This window comes from Echinops telfairi, unplaced genomic scaffold, assembly GCF_000313985.2.
Source record: "Echinops telfairi isolate 266 unplaced genomic scaffold, ASM31398v2 ScPeMD7_9;HRSCAF=40, whole genome shotgun sequence".
Lineage (NCBI taxonomy): Eukaryota > Metazoa > Chordata > Mammalia > Afrosoricida > Tenrecidae > Echinops > Echinops telfairi.
Genome location: NW_022103906.1, coordinates 34814359 through 34837770, shown reverse-complemented (window position 1 = coordinate 34837770; position 23412 = coordinate 34814359). Strand labels below are relative to the sequence as shown.

Below are 23412 nucleotides of genomic sequence, written 5' to 3'. Positions count from 1 at the left end.
CTGCGTATCTCGTCCTTACCTTTCCCCCTGGACCCTGAGCACCACATGTGAAACCACGGAAACTGTTGCACCTACAGTCCTCAGAAGCATACAGACAAGCACCCCTGAGAGCTGTTGGGGAGTGTTTTACCCCAACCCTGAGAAAGACAAGTGCTCCACAGAAAACCCTATCTCAGACCCATCAGTCTTTAAACCAGTAAATGCTTTTATACCATTCCTGTGTTTAAAGTGAACCAGCACCCATGCCTGTCAGCCCTAAGATTTCCTCTTTTCTAAACTTCCTATGACACTAACCCACACTCCACGGGCACTGCCATCTCACAGCCTTACCCCTGCCTTTCCTAAACTGTCTACCTATTTTGTTTCTTCCAGACGTCCTCAGGTTACCAATGTCTCTGAGCCAAGTGTGCCAAACCCAGGATCACCTGCTCCTGGATCACCCCAACCTCATCCATTGTGGGTCCTGAGTGGACAACCCCTTCCAACAGAGTAAGAAGGGTGTGAACCCAAAGCCCCGCTTCATGCCCTTTTTGCCAGCTAGAAGCAGCTAGAGATGTCAGCACCCAGTACCCCAAAGATTTGGGTCCATACTCCTTTAGTGGGGAAATGTTAGGTAGCAAGAAGCAGAGATGTCTAAGGGGCATGCACCAATTCAAGCCCGTGCCAGGTGTGCTTAATTCATCCAATGGGGTCAACCAATACTTTCGACCATGCCTTCCAGCCGAAGGCCCCATATACCGGGACCTTGAGACCATCCAGCCCTTTGGCTGCTTCTCCGGTTGCTCACCTTCAGCCCAGCTATGCCAGGTTTCTCTCTGGCCTAGGCCACCACGTATGCGTGTGCACTCCCTGGTTGGCCGTGTTCAGTGACTGCATAGCCTGAAACTTCTTCTGTTCTGTTCTCTTATACAAACTCACTTGGAAAACAACCGAGGCTTCAGAGTGAATTTTCTCATTTGCGAAGCCAAGAACTGAGGTATTTCCCACTTGAGAAACCTAACAACCATAGTCAAAATCAACTTGAAGCAAATAGAACTACTAACTACACACTTCCTACGGATCTCATCCAAAAGGGCCCTTTGATTGTTTTAGGGTTCAATCCAGGGTTCCATGTTGCTTTTAGTGGTCACAGTCCCCTTGTTCTCCTCCAATCTATGAGAGTGCCTCAGTCTTTTATGACCTTGATGGTTTTAGAGTATGCTGTTCTCGAAAGTCCCTTATTTGGGTCCAGCTGTTATTTTTTTCTGATGTAGACATGGGTTATAGCTATTTGGAAAAATGATGGCAGAGATGAAGTAGCCTTCTAATTCCAACCTGTCAGCTTAATCGCTGCAGATGGTAATCTTGACCATTGGGTCAAGGTGGTGTCTGCCAGTTTCTCCACTGTAAAGTTCGTCATTCCCTTTGCCACAGCCTATTAGCTAGCAGCAAGTCATTAAATCCACAAATTCAAGGGCAAGAGTGACTTAAAGTCTATTTCCTAGAGAGAAGATGATCAAAGAATTTGTGGTCATACATTAAAACCAGTTCAATAATTAGTAAATGTCAGGAGATTCTCCAAGCCTATTAAAAAATATTGTTTTCCCTCAGCTTCCTATGCTAACTGATCATCTATCACCCAATGCTTAATTTTATACCAACTGGTTCCTTAAATAGTTCCCCTTTCAAGTTTGTTGGGGGGGAAAAAAGCCAACAAAAACCAACAACAAAAAAACAGGTACCACCTTATCAAACAAAAACAATTTCCTACTCAGCCCATTGTTTACAATATCCACCTATTTCTAATGCTCCTTGTGTCTGGTGGCCCAGATATTTGTCTACACTGTAGCAATGCATCTGTGGGCAAACGGAACAAGTTGGTAAGGCTCTTCTGCTCACAGGCTGTAACTCCCACAGAGTGACAGGGTAAGAATGTGTTAGAGGACTCTGAGGTGACTGGCCAGTTTTGCAATTCTGTTAAATATAAAGGATGCAATTTTAGAAGCAGGAAGGGAGAATTTTATAACTACCAAGCAAGAAGAGCCAGAACAGTGGACTATATCTGAGATCCCTGGGAGGCAGCAGCATGAAATAAGAGTGGCAGGCTTCCTAGTCCATAGGAGGAAAGCTGAATGTGGGCAGGAAGCTGGCTTGCAGAGTAAAGTGCCCTTTGGGCACTTATTAGCACTAAAGGAGCTTTGTAACACTTACCTAACCAGGACGGAGGCCAAGAGGTATAAAGTCAAGGGCCAGAGGGAGTAAGTACTGGCATAGCTGAGAAGAGGCACTGCTAACAAAGGCACTGTATCCTTAATGTTTTCTGATCTTGACTTGTGAACTATTAACGCTCCTAACACAGTCCTTAAATAGAAATATCTGTGAGTTGTGTGGCCATTGCAACAGATTATCAAACCCAGCAGAAAAGTAGAGGAACATGGGATGAACTCATGATCAGAGTTGGTATCAGAATTGGGTAAGAAGGTTGGAGGTTGGAGCAGGACGTTAGACGTGGCTTCCAAGCCATTGCCTGACATCAGATTCAGGTGTCGGGAGAGGTATGCAGCTCACTTGTAAAGAATGGCAGCGTGAAAACACACTCTGTGAAAAGAAAATTAAGAGAATTATTGAAAGTCCAGAGATGGCCCAGGCTGGGAAGACATTCAGGAAGTGAAGATGGTACTCCCTGGGCAATGAAGAGGCCACTCTGGTACAGTTTAAGCAGGAACTAAAGTTACAAAATTATAATCACGGGAGTTAAAGGCATGATGTCTAAGAGCAGGGAAAATGCTATTAAAAGATAATGCAATTTTTCCATGGATTTGTCATTGGACAGACAGGTTTTTCTGGTAGCTTGCTATTAAAATTGCTTTCTTAATCATATCTGTTCCTGGGGGTCCACTGTAAAGATTCACTGACACTGCTGTATATCAAGACCTCTTGGCCATAAGCTATCTATTTGACCACAGAGGAAAGGCCTTCTGAGAATAGTTTATGATATCCTGTACTTACCAGACTAAAGAAGAACAACAAACCAGTGTTCCTTTTATGGTATATAGTTAACTCACTGGCTTCTTGTAGATTCCTACTGAAATGGAGCCCCATGTCTCAGCCCGGCACTGCGCCATGAGCTTCAGAGGCTATACAGCTTTATGGGGACAGCCTCAGCTTTCTTCCGCAGAGCTGCTGTGGATTTGAACCAGCCATCATGCAGTTAGCAGCCCAGTGCCTAACCTACACCACCACCAAGAATTCCAGCTGTTTAAAATAGGCATCTTTAAAATTGAACATTAGTCCAGACTTTAACAAGAAACTAAGGCTCTACTTTCAGACGGTTTACTTGATAGATACCATGTGCCTGTGGTTTCGGATTCTCATTCAGGTGTATCCTTAGAAAAATCGTTTTTAGGGACTAGGATCTGCACATTGATATCCCTAAAACTGTCCTGAATTGGTTACTTCCCAAGGTTTGTATTCTCGAGTTTGGAGACTATGGTTCTGAAAGATTCCACCCAATCCAAGGATTTCACCTACAAGCGATGATTCCTCAAGTTTCCTTTAGTCCAGACTTCTTCCTTTCTCTAAACACTAAATTCTCCAAACTCTGCGTCGTCTAGGACTGAATTGCTTCACTCCGGGCTTCATTTTCCCCCCTTTCACAACTTCGAACTTGACTTCCCAAAGATACAGTCAGCTCCCCTCCTTGGCTAGACACCCTACCCCTTCCTCACCTGTGTAGCTTGGGCTCCTACCTCGAGAGGCCATGGAAAAGTGGCAGTTTTCGAGAGCGGCGCAAGTTTCTGGGAGGAGAGCGGTGAGCGCTTCTATTTCTGACAGACATTGCGCACATTGAATTGGAAGGCTTCCACGGCACAGCCTGCAGATGCCGCCTCTGCCTCTCATGGCACTCTGCAGTCATTTCTAGTCCTTTCCCCCCATGGTATCAGCTGTTTCCTTTCTTAAAATCGTTTTATTAGGGGCTCATACAACTGTTATCACAATCCATACATACATCAATTGTGTAAAGCACATTTGTACATTCATTGCCCTCATCATTCTCAAAACATTTGCTCTCCACCGAAGCCCCCGGCATCAGCTCCTCATTTTTCCCCTCCCTCTCCGCTCCCCCCTCCCTCATGGGCCCTTGATAATTTATAAATTATTATTTTTTCATATCTTGCCCTGTCCGACGTCTCCCTTCACCCACTTTTCTGTTGCCCGTCCCCCAGGGAGCGGGTCACGTAATTTCTAGTCTCAGGCACTGAAAGCAACAGCGTGAAATGAAATCTCCGGGAGGTGGATCGATCACGCCTCCTCCCTCACGCTCCGCCCGCAGCAGGCGCCGCCCACCTCCGCCGGTCCGCCTCCCCTTAAAGCGGGCCTGCACGCAGCCCGGCTTAGGTTGGCGATGGACCCGCCTTCACCGGTCTTTCCCAGTTGAAGATGATAGAACCCGGAGGAACTCGCGCGAGACGCAGTTGTAGTCTCGCGAGAAGCCGGAGTGGCGGCAGCGATGGCGGCGGCGGCGGGAACCGGCCCTGGCCCGGCCGGGGCCGCAGGTGCAGCGGCAGCGGAAGAGGGAGAGTCGAAGGCAGCGGTGGCGGCAGCAGCCGCTCCAACTGGAGATGGGACGTCTGCTGCCCCAGCAGCGGAACCCAGTTCCGGGGAGGCCGAAAGCGGGTAAGACGCCCTGCAGCCCGCAGCCTCGCAAAGTGGCCCTCCCCTCTCGGAACCCCGGGGTTCCCGGGAGCCCCCAGCTCACGCCCTCTCCGAACGGGGGCCAACGGCTTGTTCAGCTCGCCCCAGGACTGCAACCTCGCCCGTCGGCTGGGCGATCCTTGTGAGCTTCATCGCAGACTAAGCCCCTCTCCGCACCTTTTCGCTGTCCCAGAACCTAAGGCGCCTTTTCCTTAGGTTGTGTCACTGGCCCCTCAGCCGGCACCGAACTGGTAGCTCACTCTTCTAGCAGGGACCCCCCACATGTCCAAGAGGAGACACTGTCCTGCAGTACTAGACTGGAAGAGGTAATGGTCCCTTTGAAAACAGTGGGAGAGCTAAATCTGTGTGAGCCGCCCCCAGGGCCAACCTTGAGCCATTTAGCTTCCCTTCCGTGCCCCAGGGGTCTGCCCCCTGGGCGACACTCTGCCTTTGTAACCTTAGCATTGAGTCTGAGGACGCGCTTAGCTGAAAAAGTTGAAGGAGTGTGGAGTTCGCTTTTGGGAGTGGGCATTTTAAGTTTTATTTCCCCTGAAGATTCTTACTTGAATGCATTCATTATCTTATAGGGATGCAAACTTGGTTGATGGTGGTGGCTTGGAGACAGAATCTTCTAATGGAAAAGATACACTAGTAAGTATTTCTGTTTGGATGTTTGCCAGGCAAAATAGGGGTGGTTTTAAAATTCTTAAACCAGGCAGAAATGCAATGAGGTCAACTAATTTGATTCTCTTAATTACTTTCTGTACCCAGGAAGGTGCTGGGGACACTTCAGAAGCGATGGATACACAGGCAGGCTCTGTGGATGAGGAGAATGGCCGGCAGTTGGGCGAGGTGGAGCTGCAGTGTGGTATATGCACAAAGTGGTTCACAGCAGACACCTTTGGCATAGATACCTCGTGAGTGTATTTCTGAGTCTTTGTACTATAAAGTTTTTATAAAGTAGGTCGGGCCATGTTCAGTTACATAATTGGTTTGTAGGCAAACATAAACACATACTAGTTTTCCTACCTACATCTTCTAACGCCGATTCAGTTAGTAGGATGTTGAATTTGAAATTATTGTCGTTCCCTGAGCATCCCTTCTCACTGCTGAGGACACAGCCCTAACAGGTAGTGTTGCCCCAGATGATGAGTTTACAGTATAATTGGAAGAGAAGAACCATGCACTTCCAAAGTATTTTATAAGCAACTCTGGGATTGAGTTGAGGGTTGTGGATTTGGAGAAGAGTGTTGTATATGATGGAAAAACCTGCTGTCAAAAAACGTGAGCTGATCAGCGTCTCTTCTCTGAGCCATCATGTCTCCTGGCTTCCTCCCCTCTGGGTGTCCTTTGCTCTTTCTTCTGTATAACCTACTTCCATTCATTTACATCTTCGAAATTTAAGTCACTGACCATTGACTGAGATTGAAAGACTTCTTTCCATATTTTAGACATTTAGTCATCTGCTAGCAGGAGAACATTATAGACTCACCGCCTTTTGTAATAACTGTATGCTGGCTCTCTGTATTTATGGTTCAGAATATAAAAGTATATTTAGAAATAAATATTTCGCAACAAGACTGCGTTGTGGAATGAAACACACACACACACACACACACACCATGGGGTTGTAAAGAAGTAGTCTTCCTTTGTCATTTGTTTGCTAACTTACAGCCTCTAATTTACCTTATTGGGGAGCCCCTGATGTCTCCTAACCATAAGGTTAGCAGTTCGAACTCACTGGCCTGCTCCTGGGAAGATAAGACAGTTTAAGAAACCGAAAAGGGGCAGTTCTATGTCGCTAGGGGTCAATCTTACTGTGATTACTCTTCCTCTTTTAATTTAAAAATTAAAGTGGCTTTTAGAAATGCTAATGTGTAATTAACAGGTGAATGAAGCCCTTGGACAGAATGTTAAAAGAAGAAATACTAAAGGATCTAGGAGAAAGACTTGACCTGCCAAGCAACTTTGGCCACTTTCAAAAGGGCTCCGATAGTTAATGAGAATTTGTTCAGACAGGTGGTAGAAAAGAAATTTGCCAGAGAGCTATGTAGAATCAAAGTAAGAATCAAACCATAGTTCAAGTTTTGGTAAATTTGGAGATACCAGTATATACCTGAATTGGAGAAGTTCTACTAAAGCCCAAGTGAATGTCTTAGACTGTGAGATGCCAGAAATAAGCCACACTTGTGCGTGAATATGCAGCAGCAGAAAGTTAAGCATACACGTAACTCACGAGGTGAGTTAGAAGACTTTGATAGAAAGAATGAGCTAACAGATATGAAACAAAGAGCTGCCCTGAACACCTGATTGTATATAAATGAAAATAGTATTCGTAATAGTATTACCTACCTGATGGCATATTGGTTATGTGATATGCAGATAACCTCAAGAACAGCAGTTCAAAACCACCAGCTGCTCCTTGGGAGAGCAAGGGGGCTTCCTACTCCTGTTAAAAGTTATATCTCAGAAATCCACAAGGGCAGTTCTACTTTGCCCGGTAAGATCACTATGAGTTGGCATCAACTTGACGGCAGTGAGTTTATTTGTTTTTTAATCTACCTACCAAGGATCCCTGGTGGCTAGTGGTTACACGCTGGCAGCTAACCCAGAGATCGGCAGTCAGAAATCACACGCTGCTCCTAGGGAGAAAGATAAGGCTTTGTAATCCCTTCAAGAGTTACTGTCTCAGAAACCCACTGGGGCATTCATGAGTCAGAATTGACTCAATGGTAGTGAGTTTATTTTGAGGTGTTTTTTTAACAAAAATAAACTCAATCTTAACACCTCCAGAGAATGTTTCCTAGTGGCTGTAGTTGATAAAGAGCGCACCCTTGGGAATCCACTCATTGAGGATGCCCTAGCTTTAGCAGAGTCCAAGGTAAACCTTGTGCAGATGTATTCTCTTCTACCATAAACCATTTGCTCGAAGGGCTTTTGTTCTTCTGTTACTTCTTTCTCAAGCTAAACTCTCTTTGTGATTTTCCAACCTTCAAATACATCAATCACCACCTTGACTCTCCTCTGCTTTAAGGCATTGGCTTCTCAGTTATATCTTCAACCCCTGCCATACTCAGGTTTTACTCTCCATTGGCTTCTTCCTCTCTATGCATGCAGACAGGTTTTCTCCTGAACTCACCACCTTTTGTGACTTTTTTTGTTTGTTTATGATACCACCAGTCTTAATGATTAGAACTCCATTGTCTATCCCTGCAGAGGGATGCCAGGTCCTGCTACCAGCGTCATGTTGTCCTCAAGGGTACTGGCAAGTCCCACCTGTGTGGACTGTGAGATGCCAGAAATAAGCCACACTTGTGCGTGAATATGCAGCAGCAGAAAGTTAAGCATACACGTAACTCACGAGGTGAGAAGCGTCCAGCTAGGGACCTAAGGCTTCATGTCTTTTAAAGGCACATTCAAAAGACGGGTGGGGGTCGCAGCTCCGCTGATGAGCAAGCCACTTTCTGAATTAGTTTGTCCTCGGGTCTTCTGCTGATCTCTAAATTTTTCATGCTATAGTTCTGTGTCAGGATGTTTCAAGATTTATCCCAGGCTATAACTGGTCTGGAGGTGTCCACCCAGCCTAACCTCAAGGTTGATACATTTACCAGGCTTGTTATCACAGGATTCATCCTTTATTCTCTTAGCAGGCAGAACATTCCTTGGCAAACAGAATGTTTATTCTTGGCAAGCAGAAGTCCCTATTCTGCCCCTGTCAGCCACCTCCATCTTAATGGACATCAAACTTTACTATTTTTTTCTTCTTTCCATCGCTATTACTATCACTCCAGGTCAGACTTTCTTTTTCTTAGACTTCATCTTTTTGGAGCAGTTTTAAGTTTGCAGAAAAATGTGCAGAAAGCATAGAGTTCCCATATAGCTTCTACCAGCTCCCACCATCTCTTAGCCCTAAACAGTGTCTCATATTATTAATGTGGTAGATTTGTTACATTTGATGGGTATCGATACATTATTTGTTTCTTTTTGATACATTATGAACTAAAGTTCCTGGCTTACTCTAACAGTGTTCCTTCTATGTTGTTCATACAATGCAGAATGTCAGGTATTATAATATCTTACACAACAGCTTCATTGACCTAAGAAAAATTACCCAAATTCTACTTGGTGGTTAAGCATTTTGTTTATTTGTTTACCTTCTGCTGGCATTGCTGCAAAAGTATGTCATGTACAAGGGAGCTTCAAAAGTTTGGAAAAATTCCATTATCTGTTAATTCCATTTTTCTATGACCTTTTCAGACCCCCTAGTACTTTCCCTTTTTGTACTCTTGTCAACCTATCTTTTAATAAATGTATCACTTTGAATCTGGTATGACACCTCCACCCGTCCACCCCACCAAACACACACACACAGTGAAGCGAACCAAGAAGGGAAGGAACATAACAGATCAGCAATGGGAGCAAAGCCAAGCCACAAAGCCCCTCAGAAGGCCCCAAAATAGACCAGGCGAAGAGGGGCAGTTCTTGGAACCCCTAGGACCAGTGGAGAGATAATCATAAAAGTCAGTGGACAGAGCTGGAATTATGTATGCTTTTTTTTCCTTCTTTGACCTTTTGTTTTCTGTTTGTTTTGTCTCCTTTGTTGTTGCTTTGTCTACCTATATAAGATAGGCAAGGAAAACAAGTCTGAGGAGACGCAATGGAAGCAACAGTTCCAGAGGGACTTGGGGGAAGGGAGTGGTGAGCAAACAACATCTTAGACAGGAGAACAACTAGGGAATTAAAATTGTAGTATCTCTTCTATCGCTCATGCTCTCGATGACTTTAATATAGATTGTGCTTACTGAACCCGTGGGTAGTGGTGGGGGGCTGGCTCCCCCCATACTTCATACCACAAATGGCACCCAACGTGATATTACAATAATGCAGTCAGACACATTACATGGTAGCATTGCTCACCTCAGCTCCCCTTAGTGGTCCACGTGGCAAGAGGGGGAAGGGAGGCCAGGGAGGGAGAGACCAGCAAGAGAGGCCAGGGAGAGAGGGCGAGAGGAGGAGAGAGCTCTCTGTTACTAACCTAGGCCTATATACCTTTGGGGTGTGCAAGCCCACTAATTACAGGTAAAAACATGCGTCACAGGAAGGGGTTGCACTATACAGCGAGAGGGGTTGGTCTAGGGACATACACTCAATAGGAAGAGGAGGGATTGGGGGTATACATGTGACAAGATGGGCGGATCCTGGAGTCAGGATGGCAGCTTAACTTTAACCTGTTGTCTGGGTCTCCATAGGAACCATTATCAGTAGGGTGTAAACCCCACCTACAAGAACCAAATAGATGACTGCGGGCCTGTCCATTGTCTTTACCAGCAGAGAGGGGGGCGGGGCACTGCAGTCTGGCAACTGATTGCCCTCAGGGGAGATGCCTGAGCATCTGCCCTCCCCCCACACCTGTGCAATCATGAGGTGTCAGCAGGATCAGGTAACAGGCACCAGAAGACCCAAAACAAAAAAACATTATTGTAAATGAGGGGGATCAGAGCAAAGACCCCAAACCCATCTGTAGACAATAGGACATATCCTCACAGAAGGGTCACAAGGAAGGGATGAGTCAACCATCAGTATAGCACTGATGAAACACACAATGTTCCTCTGGTTCTTTGAGGCTTCCTCACCCCCTACTGTCACCTCAGTCCTACCTTTCAGTTCTGGCTACCAGAGCATGTATACTGGTACAGATAAGAGCTCATGACACAAAGAATCCAGGTCAGATAAACCCCTTAGGAACAGAAATGGAAGTAGTGATACCAGTAGGGTAGGGAAAAGGTGGGGGGATAAAGGGGAGGGAGGGGGTACTGATTGCAATGATCAATGCATAACTCCCCCCCCCCCCAGGGTTGGGGGGGAGGAGCAACAGAAACGGGTGAAGGGAAACAGCAGTCAGGGTAAGATGAAAACAGTAATAATTCATATTTTATCAAGGGGTTAGGGTGGGGGCAGGGGGGGTAAGGTTATGATTACCAAGGGCTCAAATAGAAAATGTTTAGAAAAATGATGATGGCAACATATGTATAAATATGCTTGATACAATTGATGTATGGAATGTTATAAGAGCTGTAAGAGCCCTAATAAAATCTGAAAAATAAATTAAAAATAAATTTATCACTTTAACTATAGTACTTCTCTGTCAAGTAGTTTCCATTACCCACCCCCCCAAAAAAAATTTCAATTCTGTCTTAACACGTAGGCTGCCTTGTGCTTCTTGCCTTTCAAGCCTCAGTTTCTTATTGTATCCCTGAAAGATCTTGTGCTGGGTATACTTATGCATATCAGTTAATATACCTTTCTCCTTGCCTGTGCTTTCACCTCCTACACGAATCACCTGCCTCGAAAACCAACTCGCGCTTCCAAAGCAATTCATAATTTATATTCTTGAAAAGTCTTCCCTCATACTGAAAAACTAAAGTTAATACTTGGGTCCTTTGGATTCAGACTATAATTCATTTATAGATCCTGCATTGTAATGTTTCCTGATGGATTTGTTGTGTTCAAAGGAGCTTTGGTGGGGTAGTGGGTTATGAGTCGGGCTGCTAACCGCAAGGTCAGCTGTTCACACCCATTAACTACTCCACAGGAGGAAGACAGCTTTCTGCTCCCGTAAAGATTTGTAGCCACAGAATCTCAAAGCGGCAGTTCTGCTTTGCCCTATAGGGTTGTTCTGAGTTAGAATTGACTTGTTTTGGTGGTATCTTCATGAACAATTGTATACATTTTTTCATCTTTTTATGCATTGTGTCTTTTCCTTCCCAACAATATTATTGGCTTCTTAGTGATATGCCTTATACTTTATTGTCTCCCACGGTTAACTTTTTTTTTAAAACTACTTGAGAGGATTTCCGATTGATTGATTCTCTTTTGTTTTTTTGATTGACTTCTTAATAGAGAAAAGTGAGTTCAGAAGAGTTCACTAATTTGAACCATTTTGGCTATTTTTCAGATCCTGTCTACCTTTTATGACAAATTACAGCTTTCACTGTAATGTATGTCATCATAGTGGAAATACCTATTTCCTCCGGAAACAAGCAAGTAAGAATAACATCTGGGCTGCATCACAATTAGTTTTGTCTGGTGAGCTGGATAAGAAGTGGGATTCAGGCTGAGCAGAATCAAGAGACCTTTGCCTGGTACCTGGGAGAAGTTAAGTTGGGGGTTAGTTCTGAGTGATTGCTATCGACCATTTCAGATCAAATGGTGTCTCTGTTATTTGGTCTAATAATTGTTAATTTTTGACCGAGTAGTTGAATAGTTCCTTAGTACTGTACATAACTTTGAAGATAACTATCTCAACACCGCCCCCTCACCTTGGTTTTTTTATAGACTTGAAGGAAATGTGCCTTAGTGCTCTGGCCAACCTCACATGGCAGTCCCGAACACAGGATGAACATCCTAAAACCATGTTCTCCAAGGATAAGGTAGAGATGGAGTTACAATTGTGCCACACAATCAGGGGGGCTTCTAAATACACTATTTAATGAGTACTTTCTCCCCAATTTTTACAAATAGGTGACTGCATTCATTAGCTAACTTGCTCTTATTTTATGTAATTTACAAATTCTTATAAGATGTGAATGTTATAACATGTTCTTGGCTAGCTATTAGAATGAATCCTTATGTAGTCTGGCTAGCTTTATAAAAGCAAAAATTAATAACCAGGTCTGATGTGAACCTTCTTAGTCTAGTTTAGCTATTTTTATAGAAGCATTTTAGAGATTTTGTGTGTGTGTGGTAGGAGTCGGCCTTTATTACAAAAAATAATTATGTTTTATTATTAAGCTGGAACATTGTGTGACTAAAATTGGGACATCACTAAGTCTTTATTACTGTGATTCACGATAAGAAATACCATGAAAAATAACTTTTTAAGGTAGTAGGAAGCCTCATCTTTCTCCCAAGGAACAGCTGGTAGTTTTAACTGCTGACCTTGCTCTTAGCAGCCCAAAAAATTAGGACACCATCAAATTAGGAGAAAGGTACTATATATACTAAGACAAATATTTGGCTAACTGATGTTTGATACGAACCATACTTGATTTTCGTACAGAATCAATGTAAAGACATACAGGAATGGAACTTTTTCCTACTCTGGGGATTTTCTATATAGTTTAAAATTCCTATTCTATAATCTTTGTTTGCAATTAGTTATTTGTTTAATTATTGGAAGACTAAACAGACTTTTAAAATCTTGATTCTGATAGGATTTTGAAAAGGCCGGTTTCTTTTTTTGTTGTTAGTGTAACTTCAAAAGCAAGTATAAACGTTTTAAATCATTTTGTTTTACAAATTAGGACATTATACCATTTATTGATAAATACTGGGAGTGCATGACAACAAGACAGAGACCTGGGAAAATGACATGGCCAAATAACATTGTTAAAACGATGGTAAGTTGACTAAGTTAAATTCTGTATGACTTCCCTGAAATAATGTAATGACTAGCAGAAGAACAATTTCCTATTAAATCTGTGACACTGAGATACAAACCCAAAAAAGCCAAACTCACTGCCATTGAGTTGATCCCAACTCACAGCAGCTGCTGGTGGGTTCAAACTGCTGACCTTGTGGTTAGCAACCCGTGTCGCCACCACGGCTCCTGGGGAGATATAGTCAGTTGTATAATTTATTAGTTTCCATACATATTTTGTCGTGAGTGAAACCTTTGTTCATGGAAATTTAGCAAGTTTAATTTTATATTGAAATTGGCAGTAATTTTCTTGGGTTGAAAAAAACCCAAAAAACCCACTGTCCCTAAAATAGAAGAGCACCTGGGGTGAAGCACCAGCAAGCTGCTAACAATGGCTGTCTTTGCGGGCTGGCGGGATTGGTGAGGGCTGTGGAAGACCTTGATTCTTCTTTTAATTTAATTTTCCCCATAAAAAAAAATTTTAAAAATTAATTTTCCTAATTGAACTTTTATGATGGTCATAGATTAATTTTCTAATCAGATGGAAAAATCAGTGCCATCTCTCTTGGAGAATGTACCTAGGAATTGCCGTATGGTGGCTTTTCATTTATAAATCTAGTAACACTAAAACACTGCTTCTTTTTAGAGTAAAGAGAGAGATGTGTTCTTGGTAAAGGAACACCCTGATCCTGGCAGTAAAGACTCAGAAGAAGATTACCCCAAATTTGGGCTTCTGGATCAGGTATGTCCGTAGGTTTTATACTCCTCTTTTGCTATTGGAGGTAGGGAACCGGGTCGTGTCTACATTTGTATCTTTGCCACAATGTACACTGCTTTTATGTGCCCTGAAAGTGGTGGGCTTTAGCTAGATAGTTGTTGCTGCATGTGGGAAAAGCAACCATGAACTAGGACATTGTGTTTTTTTAACCGTGGCTCTTCCCCAAAATGTTATAACTGGGAAATGTATCTTTTTTTTAACTTTAGTGTTCTTATTTGTGGTCTAAGTGTGCCACTCTGATTTCTAACCTGCCGTCTCACATTTTGCTTATAAAACACTCTTTGTTAGGAAGAGAAACAATTTCTCTTAGCTTTTTAGCATGAGGCAAGATAAAATTTCCACTCTTGGTTTTATGGCAGAGGGCACAGGTGTCAGTTCAGGATGTCAGATTTTTCAGTTGTTTCTTAAAATATTTGATTGGGTAGGCCTGAAAATATGAGATTTCACTTGAAATATTTTCGTGTAAAATGAGAATTTCTGATAACACTGGGCCTGAATTCCCTGCTAGGAAGCTGAGTAAATAGAGCGCATAGACTGGTTTGTCATTGTGGCTGCCCTGCCCCGTACTCATGATTTGATTACCATTCATCATTAATCTTAACCCTCTGTGACCTTTATACTTGACCTGCATCATACATATTAATTGCTAATCCCTGAGCCAGCCATGTTTGGGACCCCTGAAAGTTAGGATTCTTCAGGATTGTCCCTTTTGAAATTGAATTGGTCTTAGAAATAGGATTAACACCTGCTGTATTGCTATTAGAATTTCTGCTTTCCTAGCATTATCAGATGGGCTTCATGATACACTTTTTGAAATACTTTTTCGTTCTAGGATCTTAGTAACATTGGTCCTGCTTATGACAACCAAAAACAAAGCGGCGCTGTGTCCACTAGTGGGAATCTAAACGGTAAGTGTCGGAATGTCTCTGCTGAAACATTTGTGAGCGGTTGCGTCTATAGGAGCCTGGAATTGGGCATTCTTTGGTTGGCCTTTTACTGTATATTTACTAAGATGCTTTCAAGCCCCAAACTCCATTTTTAGGAACTAGCCAAGGATTTGGCAGATGGTAATGAAGGAGGATGTTTTTGGTCATTTTTATATCAAGGTTGGTCTTAATTGAAACAGATTTAGCATAAAAGATTAAGGTACTATTTTAATGTCAGATTTACTCAGTTTTGGAGTCCTTGTGTGTTACCTCACAGCTAATATTTAATTTAGAAAAATCTACTTATTCTTCACTGTCATCCCTCAATTCAGCTGCTATTTACCGTGGTCATGTCCTGTATTCATTTCTAATTTTTCTTACTCTGAAACTACGTTGTTCAGAAAATGTTTTTCATATTGTCAGCCTTTCTCATTAATCACCTGCTATCGCATGCTTTTTGTGAACTCCTCTGCTGTTGGGAATGCCTTTGGTTTACTAATGGTCATCTCGTGAGAGCCGAGGTAGCTGGGAAGTAGCTAACTATTCGTCTGCCATGTGACGTTATTAGTTTGGCTTTTGGAGTCTTAACACATTAACAATCTCATCTTTTTAATGTTAGTAACATTCTCTTTTTTTTAAACTAATATTCTAAGATGGGTTAGGAATTGTCAAGTATGTTCCCTTCTCACACATTTCCCCCCTTTTAATTGTCGAAATTTGACAAATACATGGTGCCACTTCTGTTCTTACAGGTGGAGCCGCTTTGGGAGGTGAATGCCTCCTCTGTCTTCTTTCAGCCTCTCAGACTTAAGTATTTTGTGGTTTGGAAAATGCTTTTCTGCTGAATTGTGGTAGAAGTTAAAACTAAATGCGAACTTACAGCTTTGTGAAAATGGTGGCAATAGCATTTAATCTGAGACAGTAGTTCCAGTTTAATGTTAGTAATTAAAGCTTGTACATTGTCATATTCTGCCAAACATGGCCAGCAGTTCCTGATTCCTTCTAGATGGGTCTAAAGCTCCTACAATAATTAAAATGCAAGTGACAGCTAGAAAGAATTAAAGGATTAAGGTAATTCAAACTAGACTTACTGATGTTGCTGCAGTTCAAAGTTACCCCTCTTTTGAGAAATGGGAGTGATTCCCGGCACATCCATCAAAATAAGTTCTGTAGAGGTCTGGTCCTGTTTATGCAGAATATGATTTGCCTTCCATGTCTTGATCCTTTTTATTGCAGCAGAACTGCTGATAATTCCCAAGCTTGCCCCAACTTAAGATCTTGTCCTCTACGCAGTTGTTTGGTTAAAGGTGTTTTCCTGCAGCTCGGGGACATTTTCTGCAAGGGAAACCACAAAACTAAGTGAGGGGCTGTCAGAATTCATCAACAATTTCAAAGTGGCAGTTTCAGAAATACTGAAGGTATTCTTTACCTTTGTATAAAGCTATATCCTTTCTGTATAAAATACTTATAGGTAAATTATTGATATTGGTAGCAATTTGTTCTTAATCCTACAAGCCAGGTTAGTCTAACATAGGTTACAAACTTATTACCTGATTTTCAGAGAGAAAAAAAACAAAATAAGAAATTCAGTGCCTCTTCCACAAGCATTAAAAACTGTGGTACAATAGCTCATAATCCAGGATAAAACCAAACTCAGTACCATGGAGCCAGTGCCGATTCGTAGCGACCCATGCATGGGACAGTGTGGAACTGCTGCCCCTGGGAGTTTCCAAGACTGTGACTGTTTTCAGGAATAGAAAGCCCCATTTTTCTACTGAGGAGTGATTGGTGGTTTTGAACTACTGACCTTGCGGTTAGCAATGCAATGCATAGCTGCTATGCCACCAGGCTCCTCAGAATAAAATATAGGTATCTCCCTGGATCATTCCAGTGACCCCAAGTGAAGGTATTGCCAACTTTGAGAAGCACTAGTCTAACATGACTTTTATGCATTGCCATGATCTGAGTATTAATTTGGTGAATAAATGTGAAATGAAAAAAGCATTCTGTCTTGTGCCCTGCACAGCCTTGCTGGAGGGAAACACCTTTAGTTTTTCTGTTTTTGTTTTCCTTGTTTGATGTACTTTTGTTGGATATTCAAGTTAAGTGCTTTATTAAATGTTGTGTCTTTATTATATTTTTTGGAATAGATCGTGCCGTTCAAACAAGTGAAGAGATTCTCTCTTACGGGTGTTTGTGTTGATTTGGTGAGGGTGGGATGGGGAGGCTTTATGTGTTTTCTTTCTAGCTGTGGGTGTTTGGAATTGTCATGAGTTAGAATGCATTTGTGTTGCACCCTCGGAAAGTGTACTAGGTAATAGTTGCAGTTGATTCAGAAAGGGAGTAATACTGAAGTCTGTCATTTACTGCCTGAACTTAGTGTTCTGGGCTGTGACACACGGCTGACCGAACCAGGGTGAAATTCAGCATGCTTTCAGCAAGGAACTCCTCACGTGGTGTTACACAAATGCATGCTAGATGTGTTAGTCCCCATGGGATTTCAGTGTCCACGCCGAGTTTCTGTCACAGTTGGTTGAACATGATCTGCCTTCTCTTCAAAGGAGGAATTGCAGCCGGAAGTAGTGGAAAAGGAAGAGGAGCTAAGCGCAAACAGCAGGATGGGGGGACCACAGGGACCACCAAGAAAGCCCGGAGGTGGGGAGAACATCCACCCCCGCGCACCACTGTCCGAGTATTGTTTATGCTGACAGAGCCCTCTAGCGCTACCCTCATCAGGAGAGCTCAGGTGTTGAGGGTAAAAAGCCTGCCCATTTTTCTCAAGCCTTGAGTGTTTTGCGAGGCAACCCCAAGCTAAGGATTCTGTTTTTCTATCATGTTATTGCACAGATGGTCCCAGGACAGTACTCTATGTTAATAAGCCTGGGAAATAAAGTTCTGTTGAGGCATCTTGAGAAAGGATAAATGGGGAAGGAGGAGTGAAAGTTATTTGAATGTTAGTGCCTTTACGTAAACCGTCTGCTCCCCTTCCTCGGCTGCCCCCACCGTGGTTCAGTACTGGAGGATGAAATTCATTTCACGTGTTTGGGCTGGCAACAGATGGCAAGTGCTCTCACATCTCTGATCTTGCAGTCATTCTTTTATAGTAAGACAGGCACCCTCCTTCCTGCTTCTCTTCCTCCGGACCAAGTCCTGGCTCAGCGTCACACGCATCACTGGGAAGAGCACAAGTAATTTAACTACAACTACTTTGATAAATACTGATCCTTTTCTTATCTCGCTTTTGCCTGTAGAGGGCAGACTAGCCAGTTGGATCAGTGGAAAGCATGTGTTGTCAGCATTTCCCAGCTTTAGGAAATCTGATCACCCAGAAGCCTTTATTACAGAATCAAATACAGTTGCACTGGAGTGGGTTTTGTTTTTGTTTTATTTATATATATATATATTTTTCCTTTCTGCAGTGACCCTTTGTTTTCTGCTCAGCGCCTTCCCCCTCATGGCTATCCCTTGGAACACCCATTTAACAAAGATGGCTATCGGTACATTCTAGCCGAGCCGGATCCCCACGCCCCAGACCCCGAGAAGCTGGAACTTGACTGCTGGGCAGGAAAACCTATTCCTGGAGATCTGTACAGAGCCTGCTTGTATGAACGGGTTTTGTTAGCCCTGCACGATCGAGGTATGTCGGGTATTAATGTTGGATCTGGTGTTACTGTGAACAGCTGTCATCAGCTTTGTCCAACCTAGAATTAGGTAAATCTGAGAGTCTGTTATCCACCTCCACCCTCATCTCTAGTCCGAATGTACAAGAAGTAATTTCCTTTCCTAATTCTTAATCCATATTCTAGTCATTATAGCTAGGTAAGACTGATGGTTTTTAATAATTGAATTTGGAACTAATTTTAAATTTATACTGACTTTGTAAAAAAAAAAATCACAGCAGTTACATATATCTTTCACCATGCTTTTCTAACGGTGACCTCATAGGATGTTATATAGCCATAGTCCCTCTGCCCTGAAGTCATTCCCAGTGTGTAGTTATGCAGGGTTTCCAAGACTGTATCTTTATGAGAGCAAGCAGTGTCGTCACTCTCCCAGAGAGTTGCTGGTGAGTTTGAACCACTAACCTTTGGGTTAGCAGCCCACTGCCTCACCCTCTTGCCTAACCCACAGTGCCACCTCAAACCAGAAAATTAACATTGTTGAATGATATTAACTAGAGACCTTATTTGAATCTCACCAGTGTTTCCCTAATGCCATTTTAACCTATTTCTCCTTAGTCTTTTTAATAATCTTTAATGGTTCCTTAGTAAATCTTTGTCTTGACGCCCCCCCCCCCCTTTTCTTTTCTTTTCTAAATGTATTGATCGCATTATGAATTGTGTCTCAATGAGGGTGTTTGTGCTGTTTTCTCATGATTAGACTGAAGCCACACATTTTTGGGAAGAACACCACAGAAATTAGCCCTTGGTGCATTATTCTTACGGGGTTCATTATATTGATAACAAGGGTATATCAAAAAGTATTGCTACAAAGTCATACCTTTAGTCTATAAAAATATCAAAATGTGAAATTATTGTTTCTCAACACACCCTCCATCTAGAGCTGAACCTTTCTGAAGCTATACATTATCTAACCCCTCCCTAAAGAACTCTGTGCTCTCCAGTCTACAACACATCCAGATGGCAGTTCACTCTCTTTAAGGGACTCATCCTGTTCGTTTGCAGTGCTCTTTGAGTTTGAGGGAACACATGAGTCTGAAGGGACACTGAGTGGGGTTGGGCTTCCCACTGATATCAATGGGACAGCCCTTGCCACCCTGGAAGAACTGAGCAGGTGTGTTGTAAGGGGGAGGTGGGGCTGGATTCCTCGGCACAACTCTTGGACTTTTTCCCCCACCAATGTGATTTTTAAAATTTTCTTAAACTTTTGTAATGTATCAAGATTTTCCTGTTGGGATTTAAAACAAAAAAAGAAAAAAAAGTCACCATAAGCTTCCGAGCGGTCCTCTCTGCCGTGACTCTGACTGAGCCACCAGATCCCCTGGGCTGCCAGTATTTTGAGTGGACCTGTTTTTTGAAGACTCCTTACCAAGACTGAGACAAGGGAATTTGCCTGCAGGTTCTGTTTGGGATGAAAGTGTGTGTGTGTGTGTGTGTGTGTGTGTGTGTACTTAGCTCTGTGTGTTATTGGCGACAGTGACCATGACTTCTGGTGGGTGTCTGTACAATGCTGTTACTATGTTTCCCGTTGTAGTTCAAAAATGCGGAGGGGAGAAACAGATTGTGTATCTGCTTGACTTCTCTTAACAAGTTTTGCTTGCTTCTTTGCTACTTGCCATAGTAACAGCTCTGTCTGCTTAATGGTTTTGTATTCTCCATTTATTTATTTAATCACCTTAAGTAAAAATATTTATATTACATGTTTATTTTCTTCTATGGTGTATAACCCAAGGCTTTTTATTTTTTTATTTCTATTTATTTATTTGTTTGTTTGTTTTATCCCCCAAGGCTTTTTATTTTATTGCTCAAATTATTCCAACTTTGGCTATTAGGGGCTTCCCCCCCCCTTTTTTTTTCTTAGGTTGGCACTGTATTCTTTCATTTAAGCCCCCATTGTTTTTCTTTCTTAATGAAAAAGTATAGGCTGTCTTCACACCAAAACACATGAATTGTTGACATACTCAGATCAAACTCTAAGAGACTGGACACTGTTTACACAAACAGTGGGTGTTGGTGAAAAGGTAAAACTTTGAAAAATACTCATTCACAGAGGCAGAACCGTGCCTAGCAGACTAATGCATGTCATCAAAAAATGAAAGGCTATGATAATAGTAAATACATGGTAGTCCTGAGCCACCATTTTTATAGGGCACCCTCAAAGCAAGAGAGCCAATCCCAAATCAAACCGCTGCCAACCCCATAACCTTGGAATGGCAGTCATCTCACGCTTGGGCGGTTCAGGCTACAGGTGAGTATGAGAGAAAGCCAGTTCACTTAGTGGGGTCAACTCCTTCTGGTGTGGCCTATGAAGGATGTGCGGCTTCCAGTAGGCTATATAGCACACGGCCTGGGTCACCAAGGACTCAAGAGAAATTAGCGTGCCCAATTAGGAATACAGTACCAGGCGTCGCCTCCCCATGGGATCTATTTAAGTACTGTTAAGCTTTTTTCCCCACTGGGAGGTTGCTGCACCTAGTTTACCCACCATCAGAAATGTAATCGCTTTCTTCAAGGCGTACATGCCCCCCCCTCTGCATCTTTTTCTTTCTTTCGTTCCTTCTTTTTCCTTTTTTTAAGTACTTATTTACGTTCTGATATGCCAGGATGTTCCACTCATCTTGTGTTTTGCCTGGCTAGCCTGATTCCTTTGGTTGGAGAATGGTGTTTTGAAATGAAAATCTCATGTCCTACCCGTGCTTATTGTTACTAGGGTACCATTGCTTCTAGACTCTCTCAGGGACAGGGCTAGGAAATATATGTAGCATACTAATGCCCATGCACACACACAGCTGTATGGAATTTATACTGCTGCTTGAGTGTTTTCCCCAGCTTTCTCTCATCCCTGATTTGTAACTTCCCTTCATCAGTGTGTTAGACAGGGTTCCCTAGAGAGATAAAACCAAATTGCTGATAATTTAATATATTTATTTATAAAGATAATTAGATATATAACAAGGAATGAACTGTTAAATCATATACAGTTAAGAAACAGTTAAATTATAAAGCACTACAAATGGCTCAATTCAACTCTCACAGAGATGTGAGAGACTAGCAGTCCTTCCAGTCCAATCTGCTGCCAGATCTTCCTCTATTTATAGAGAGAGCTAGGCTATGTCAGCACAGCAGCCAATCAGAAGGCAGGTCACCAACTGCCAGCCAGGTCACCAACTGCCAGTCCCCAGCTCCAGCGATGTCTTAAAGGGACCTCAACTTACAGCGACACAGTCCACAGGCTAGGGGTCCCACAGGTAGTGTAGCCTTTAAATTGAGGCACAGGACAAGCAAGGCAGCTGCACACTGGTCCGATGATCAAAGAGCGAGAGACAAGTAAGGCGAGACTCACCAAGCCATTTATCTCTCTGCCCTTCAGTTAATCCCACTTGTGTTTATCGGCCAGGCTGGCACAATAAACTATCTCAATCAGTTACAGTAGAACTAGCTCTCTAGTAGCCTTGGTAGTTGTGGTAGTTCCATAATCTGTTGTCAATTTGAGACTTTAGAGTGAAGGGGTGGAGTGTAGCCTGTCATTCAGGTTGTAGCTTCATGACCTCATTTGGAGGCAGTAAGGAGATAAGTTGCTCACTGGAGGTGAGACACACAGACACTCCCTGGGAGACATTCCTGTGGACAAGACACTTGGAGCTGTGCTAGAGTCCTGGAGCTGAAGGAGCCATGTGGAGACCCCTGCCAGCGCTGAGATGCTTCCACTGCCACTGAATCCACAAGACTTTCCACCCACTGGCTTGTGATCTTCCTATTCGGCGTCATTGCATGTGATGTGTGAGTCTGAAGAGGAAATTATAGCTTGGTATCGGGCATATGGGCTAATATCAGACTTGTGGACTTGATCTGGACTAGGCTGGGATGCTTTCTTAATGTACAGTTACTCTTTATATAAAACTCTTTTCCATACACATGCGTGTCTGTGAACATGTTTCTCTAGTCTACCCAGACTAACACATTAGTTCTTTTCTAGTATGCATTTAAAGTATGGTAACTTCAGAAGTGCTGACCTCTGAAATTTCTGTACTAGTTAGATTATAGCATTTATGTACAGTTCTTTCTGCGTTTAGCCTCTGCCTATCTAGTCAGGATACTGTTTTTCAAATTTACTTAGCTTCTTGTTTCCTGCCCCACCTCCTTCAGTATAGGTTGTTCATTTGTGATACCTTCCGTTTCATTTGTTAGTGTTCGTTAGTGCTGCTGTATGTGTGCATACCTGTGTAACGTGTACATGCAGAGTCTGTAAAACATTGCTATGGACCTGAGAGTCAGAGTTGTACAAAGAAGTATACCCCCCAGAGTGGCCCACCCTACTCATGATGTTACCCTGTTCTCATTCCCTCCTTTTTTCTACCACTGTCCCATCATCTAACCTCTGCACTGCTAGTCTCTTTAGTTTCTTTTTTTAAAAACAGTTTTATTGGCATTTCATCCACATATCATGCATTTCAGTAGTTCAGTCATATCAAGAAGAGTTTTACAATCTTTACCACAGTCAATTTTAAAACATTTTCTTCTTTTTCCTCATTGTTATTAATGTAATTTTTTTTCAATATTGGCAAAAATATACACAACAAAACATTCTCTAATTCAACAACTTCTGCATGTATAATACAGTGCCATTGAGTCTCTTTAGTTTCTAGCATCTTCCCTATGTATCTTTTGTACATGTTAGCAGATGCAAATATAGTCTAGCTCTTTAAGTATGCCTTAGAAATTACTATATCAGCTACTTTAGGTATGGGCATTTGGATTGCTTCCAGTATTTTGCAGTTACAAACAAAGCAACCTTGAAGCATGGAATTTTTTTTTTTTTGAGATATATAAGCATTATATTAAAGTCATCGAGAGCATGAGAGTTATTACAATAATACAGTCAGACACATTACATGATACATAGCAACATTGCTCACCTCAGCCCAGCTTGGTGGT

General features: G+C 42.6%; 1 protein-coding gene across 2 annotated transcripts in view; it reads left to right on the top strand.

Annotated features, from left to right (window-relative positions):
- Window positions 1-4532: 4532 nt before the first annotated feature.
- Window positions 4533-23412, top strand: part of ASH2L (ASH2 like, histone lysine methyltransferase complex subunit) — a 31496-nt gene continuing 12616 nt past the window's right edge. Inside the window, exons 1-11 of one of the 2 annotated variants that reach the window (XM_045286562.1) lie at window positions 4533-4656; window positions 5262-5325; window positions 5446-5591; window positions 11630-11718; window positions 12010-12104; window positions 12978-13073; window positions 13740-13835; window positions 14704-14779; window positions 15550-15567; window positions 17359-17452; window positions 18217-18434. In XM_045286562.1, coding sequence (XP_045142497.1) covers window positions 5473-5591; window positions 11630-11718; window positions 12010-12104; window positions 12978-13073; window positions 13740-13835; window positions 14704-14779; window positions 15550-15567; window positions 17359-17452; window positions 18217-18434 — 901 coding nt within the window. In that variant the 5' untranslated portion in view covers window positions 4533-4656; window positions 5262-5325; window positions 5446-5472. The remainder of the gene's footprint in view (window positions 4657-5261; window positions 5326-5445; window positions 5592-11629; window positions 11719-12009; window positions 12105-12977; window positions 13074-13739; window positions 13836-14703; window positions 14780-15549; window positions 15568-17358; window positions 17453-18216; window positions 18435-23412) is intronic. The other variant, XM_004696205.2, reaches the window with a different exon arrangement.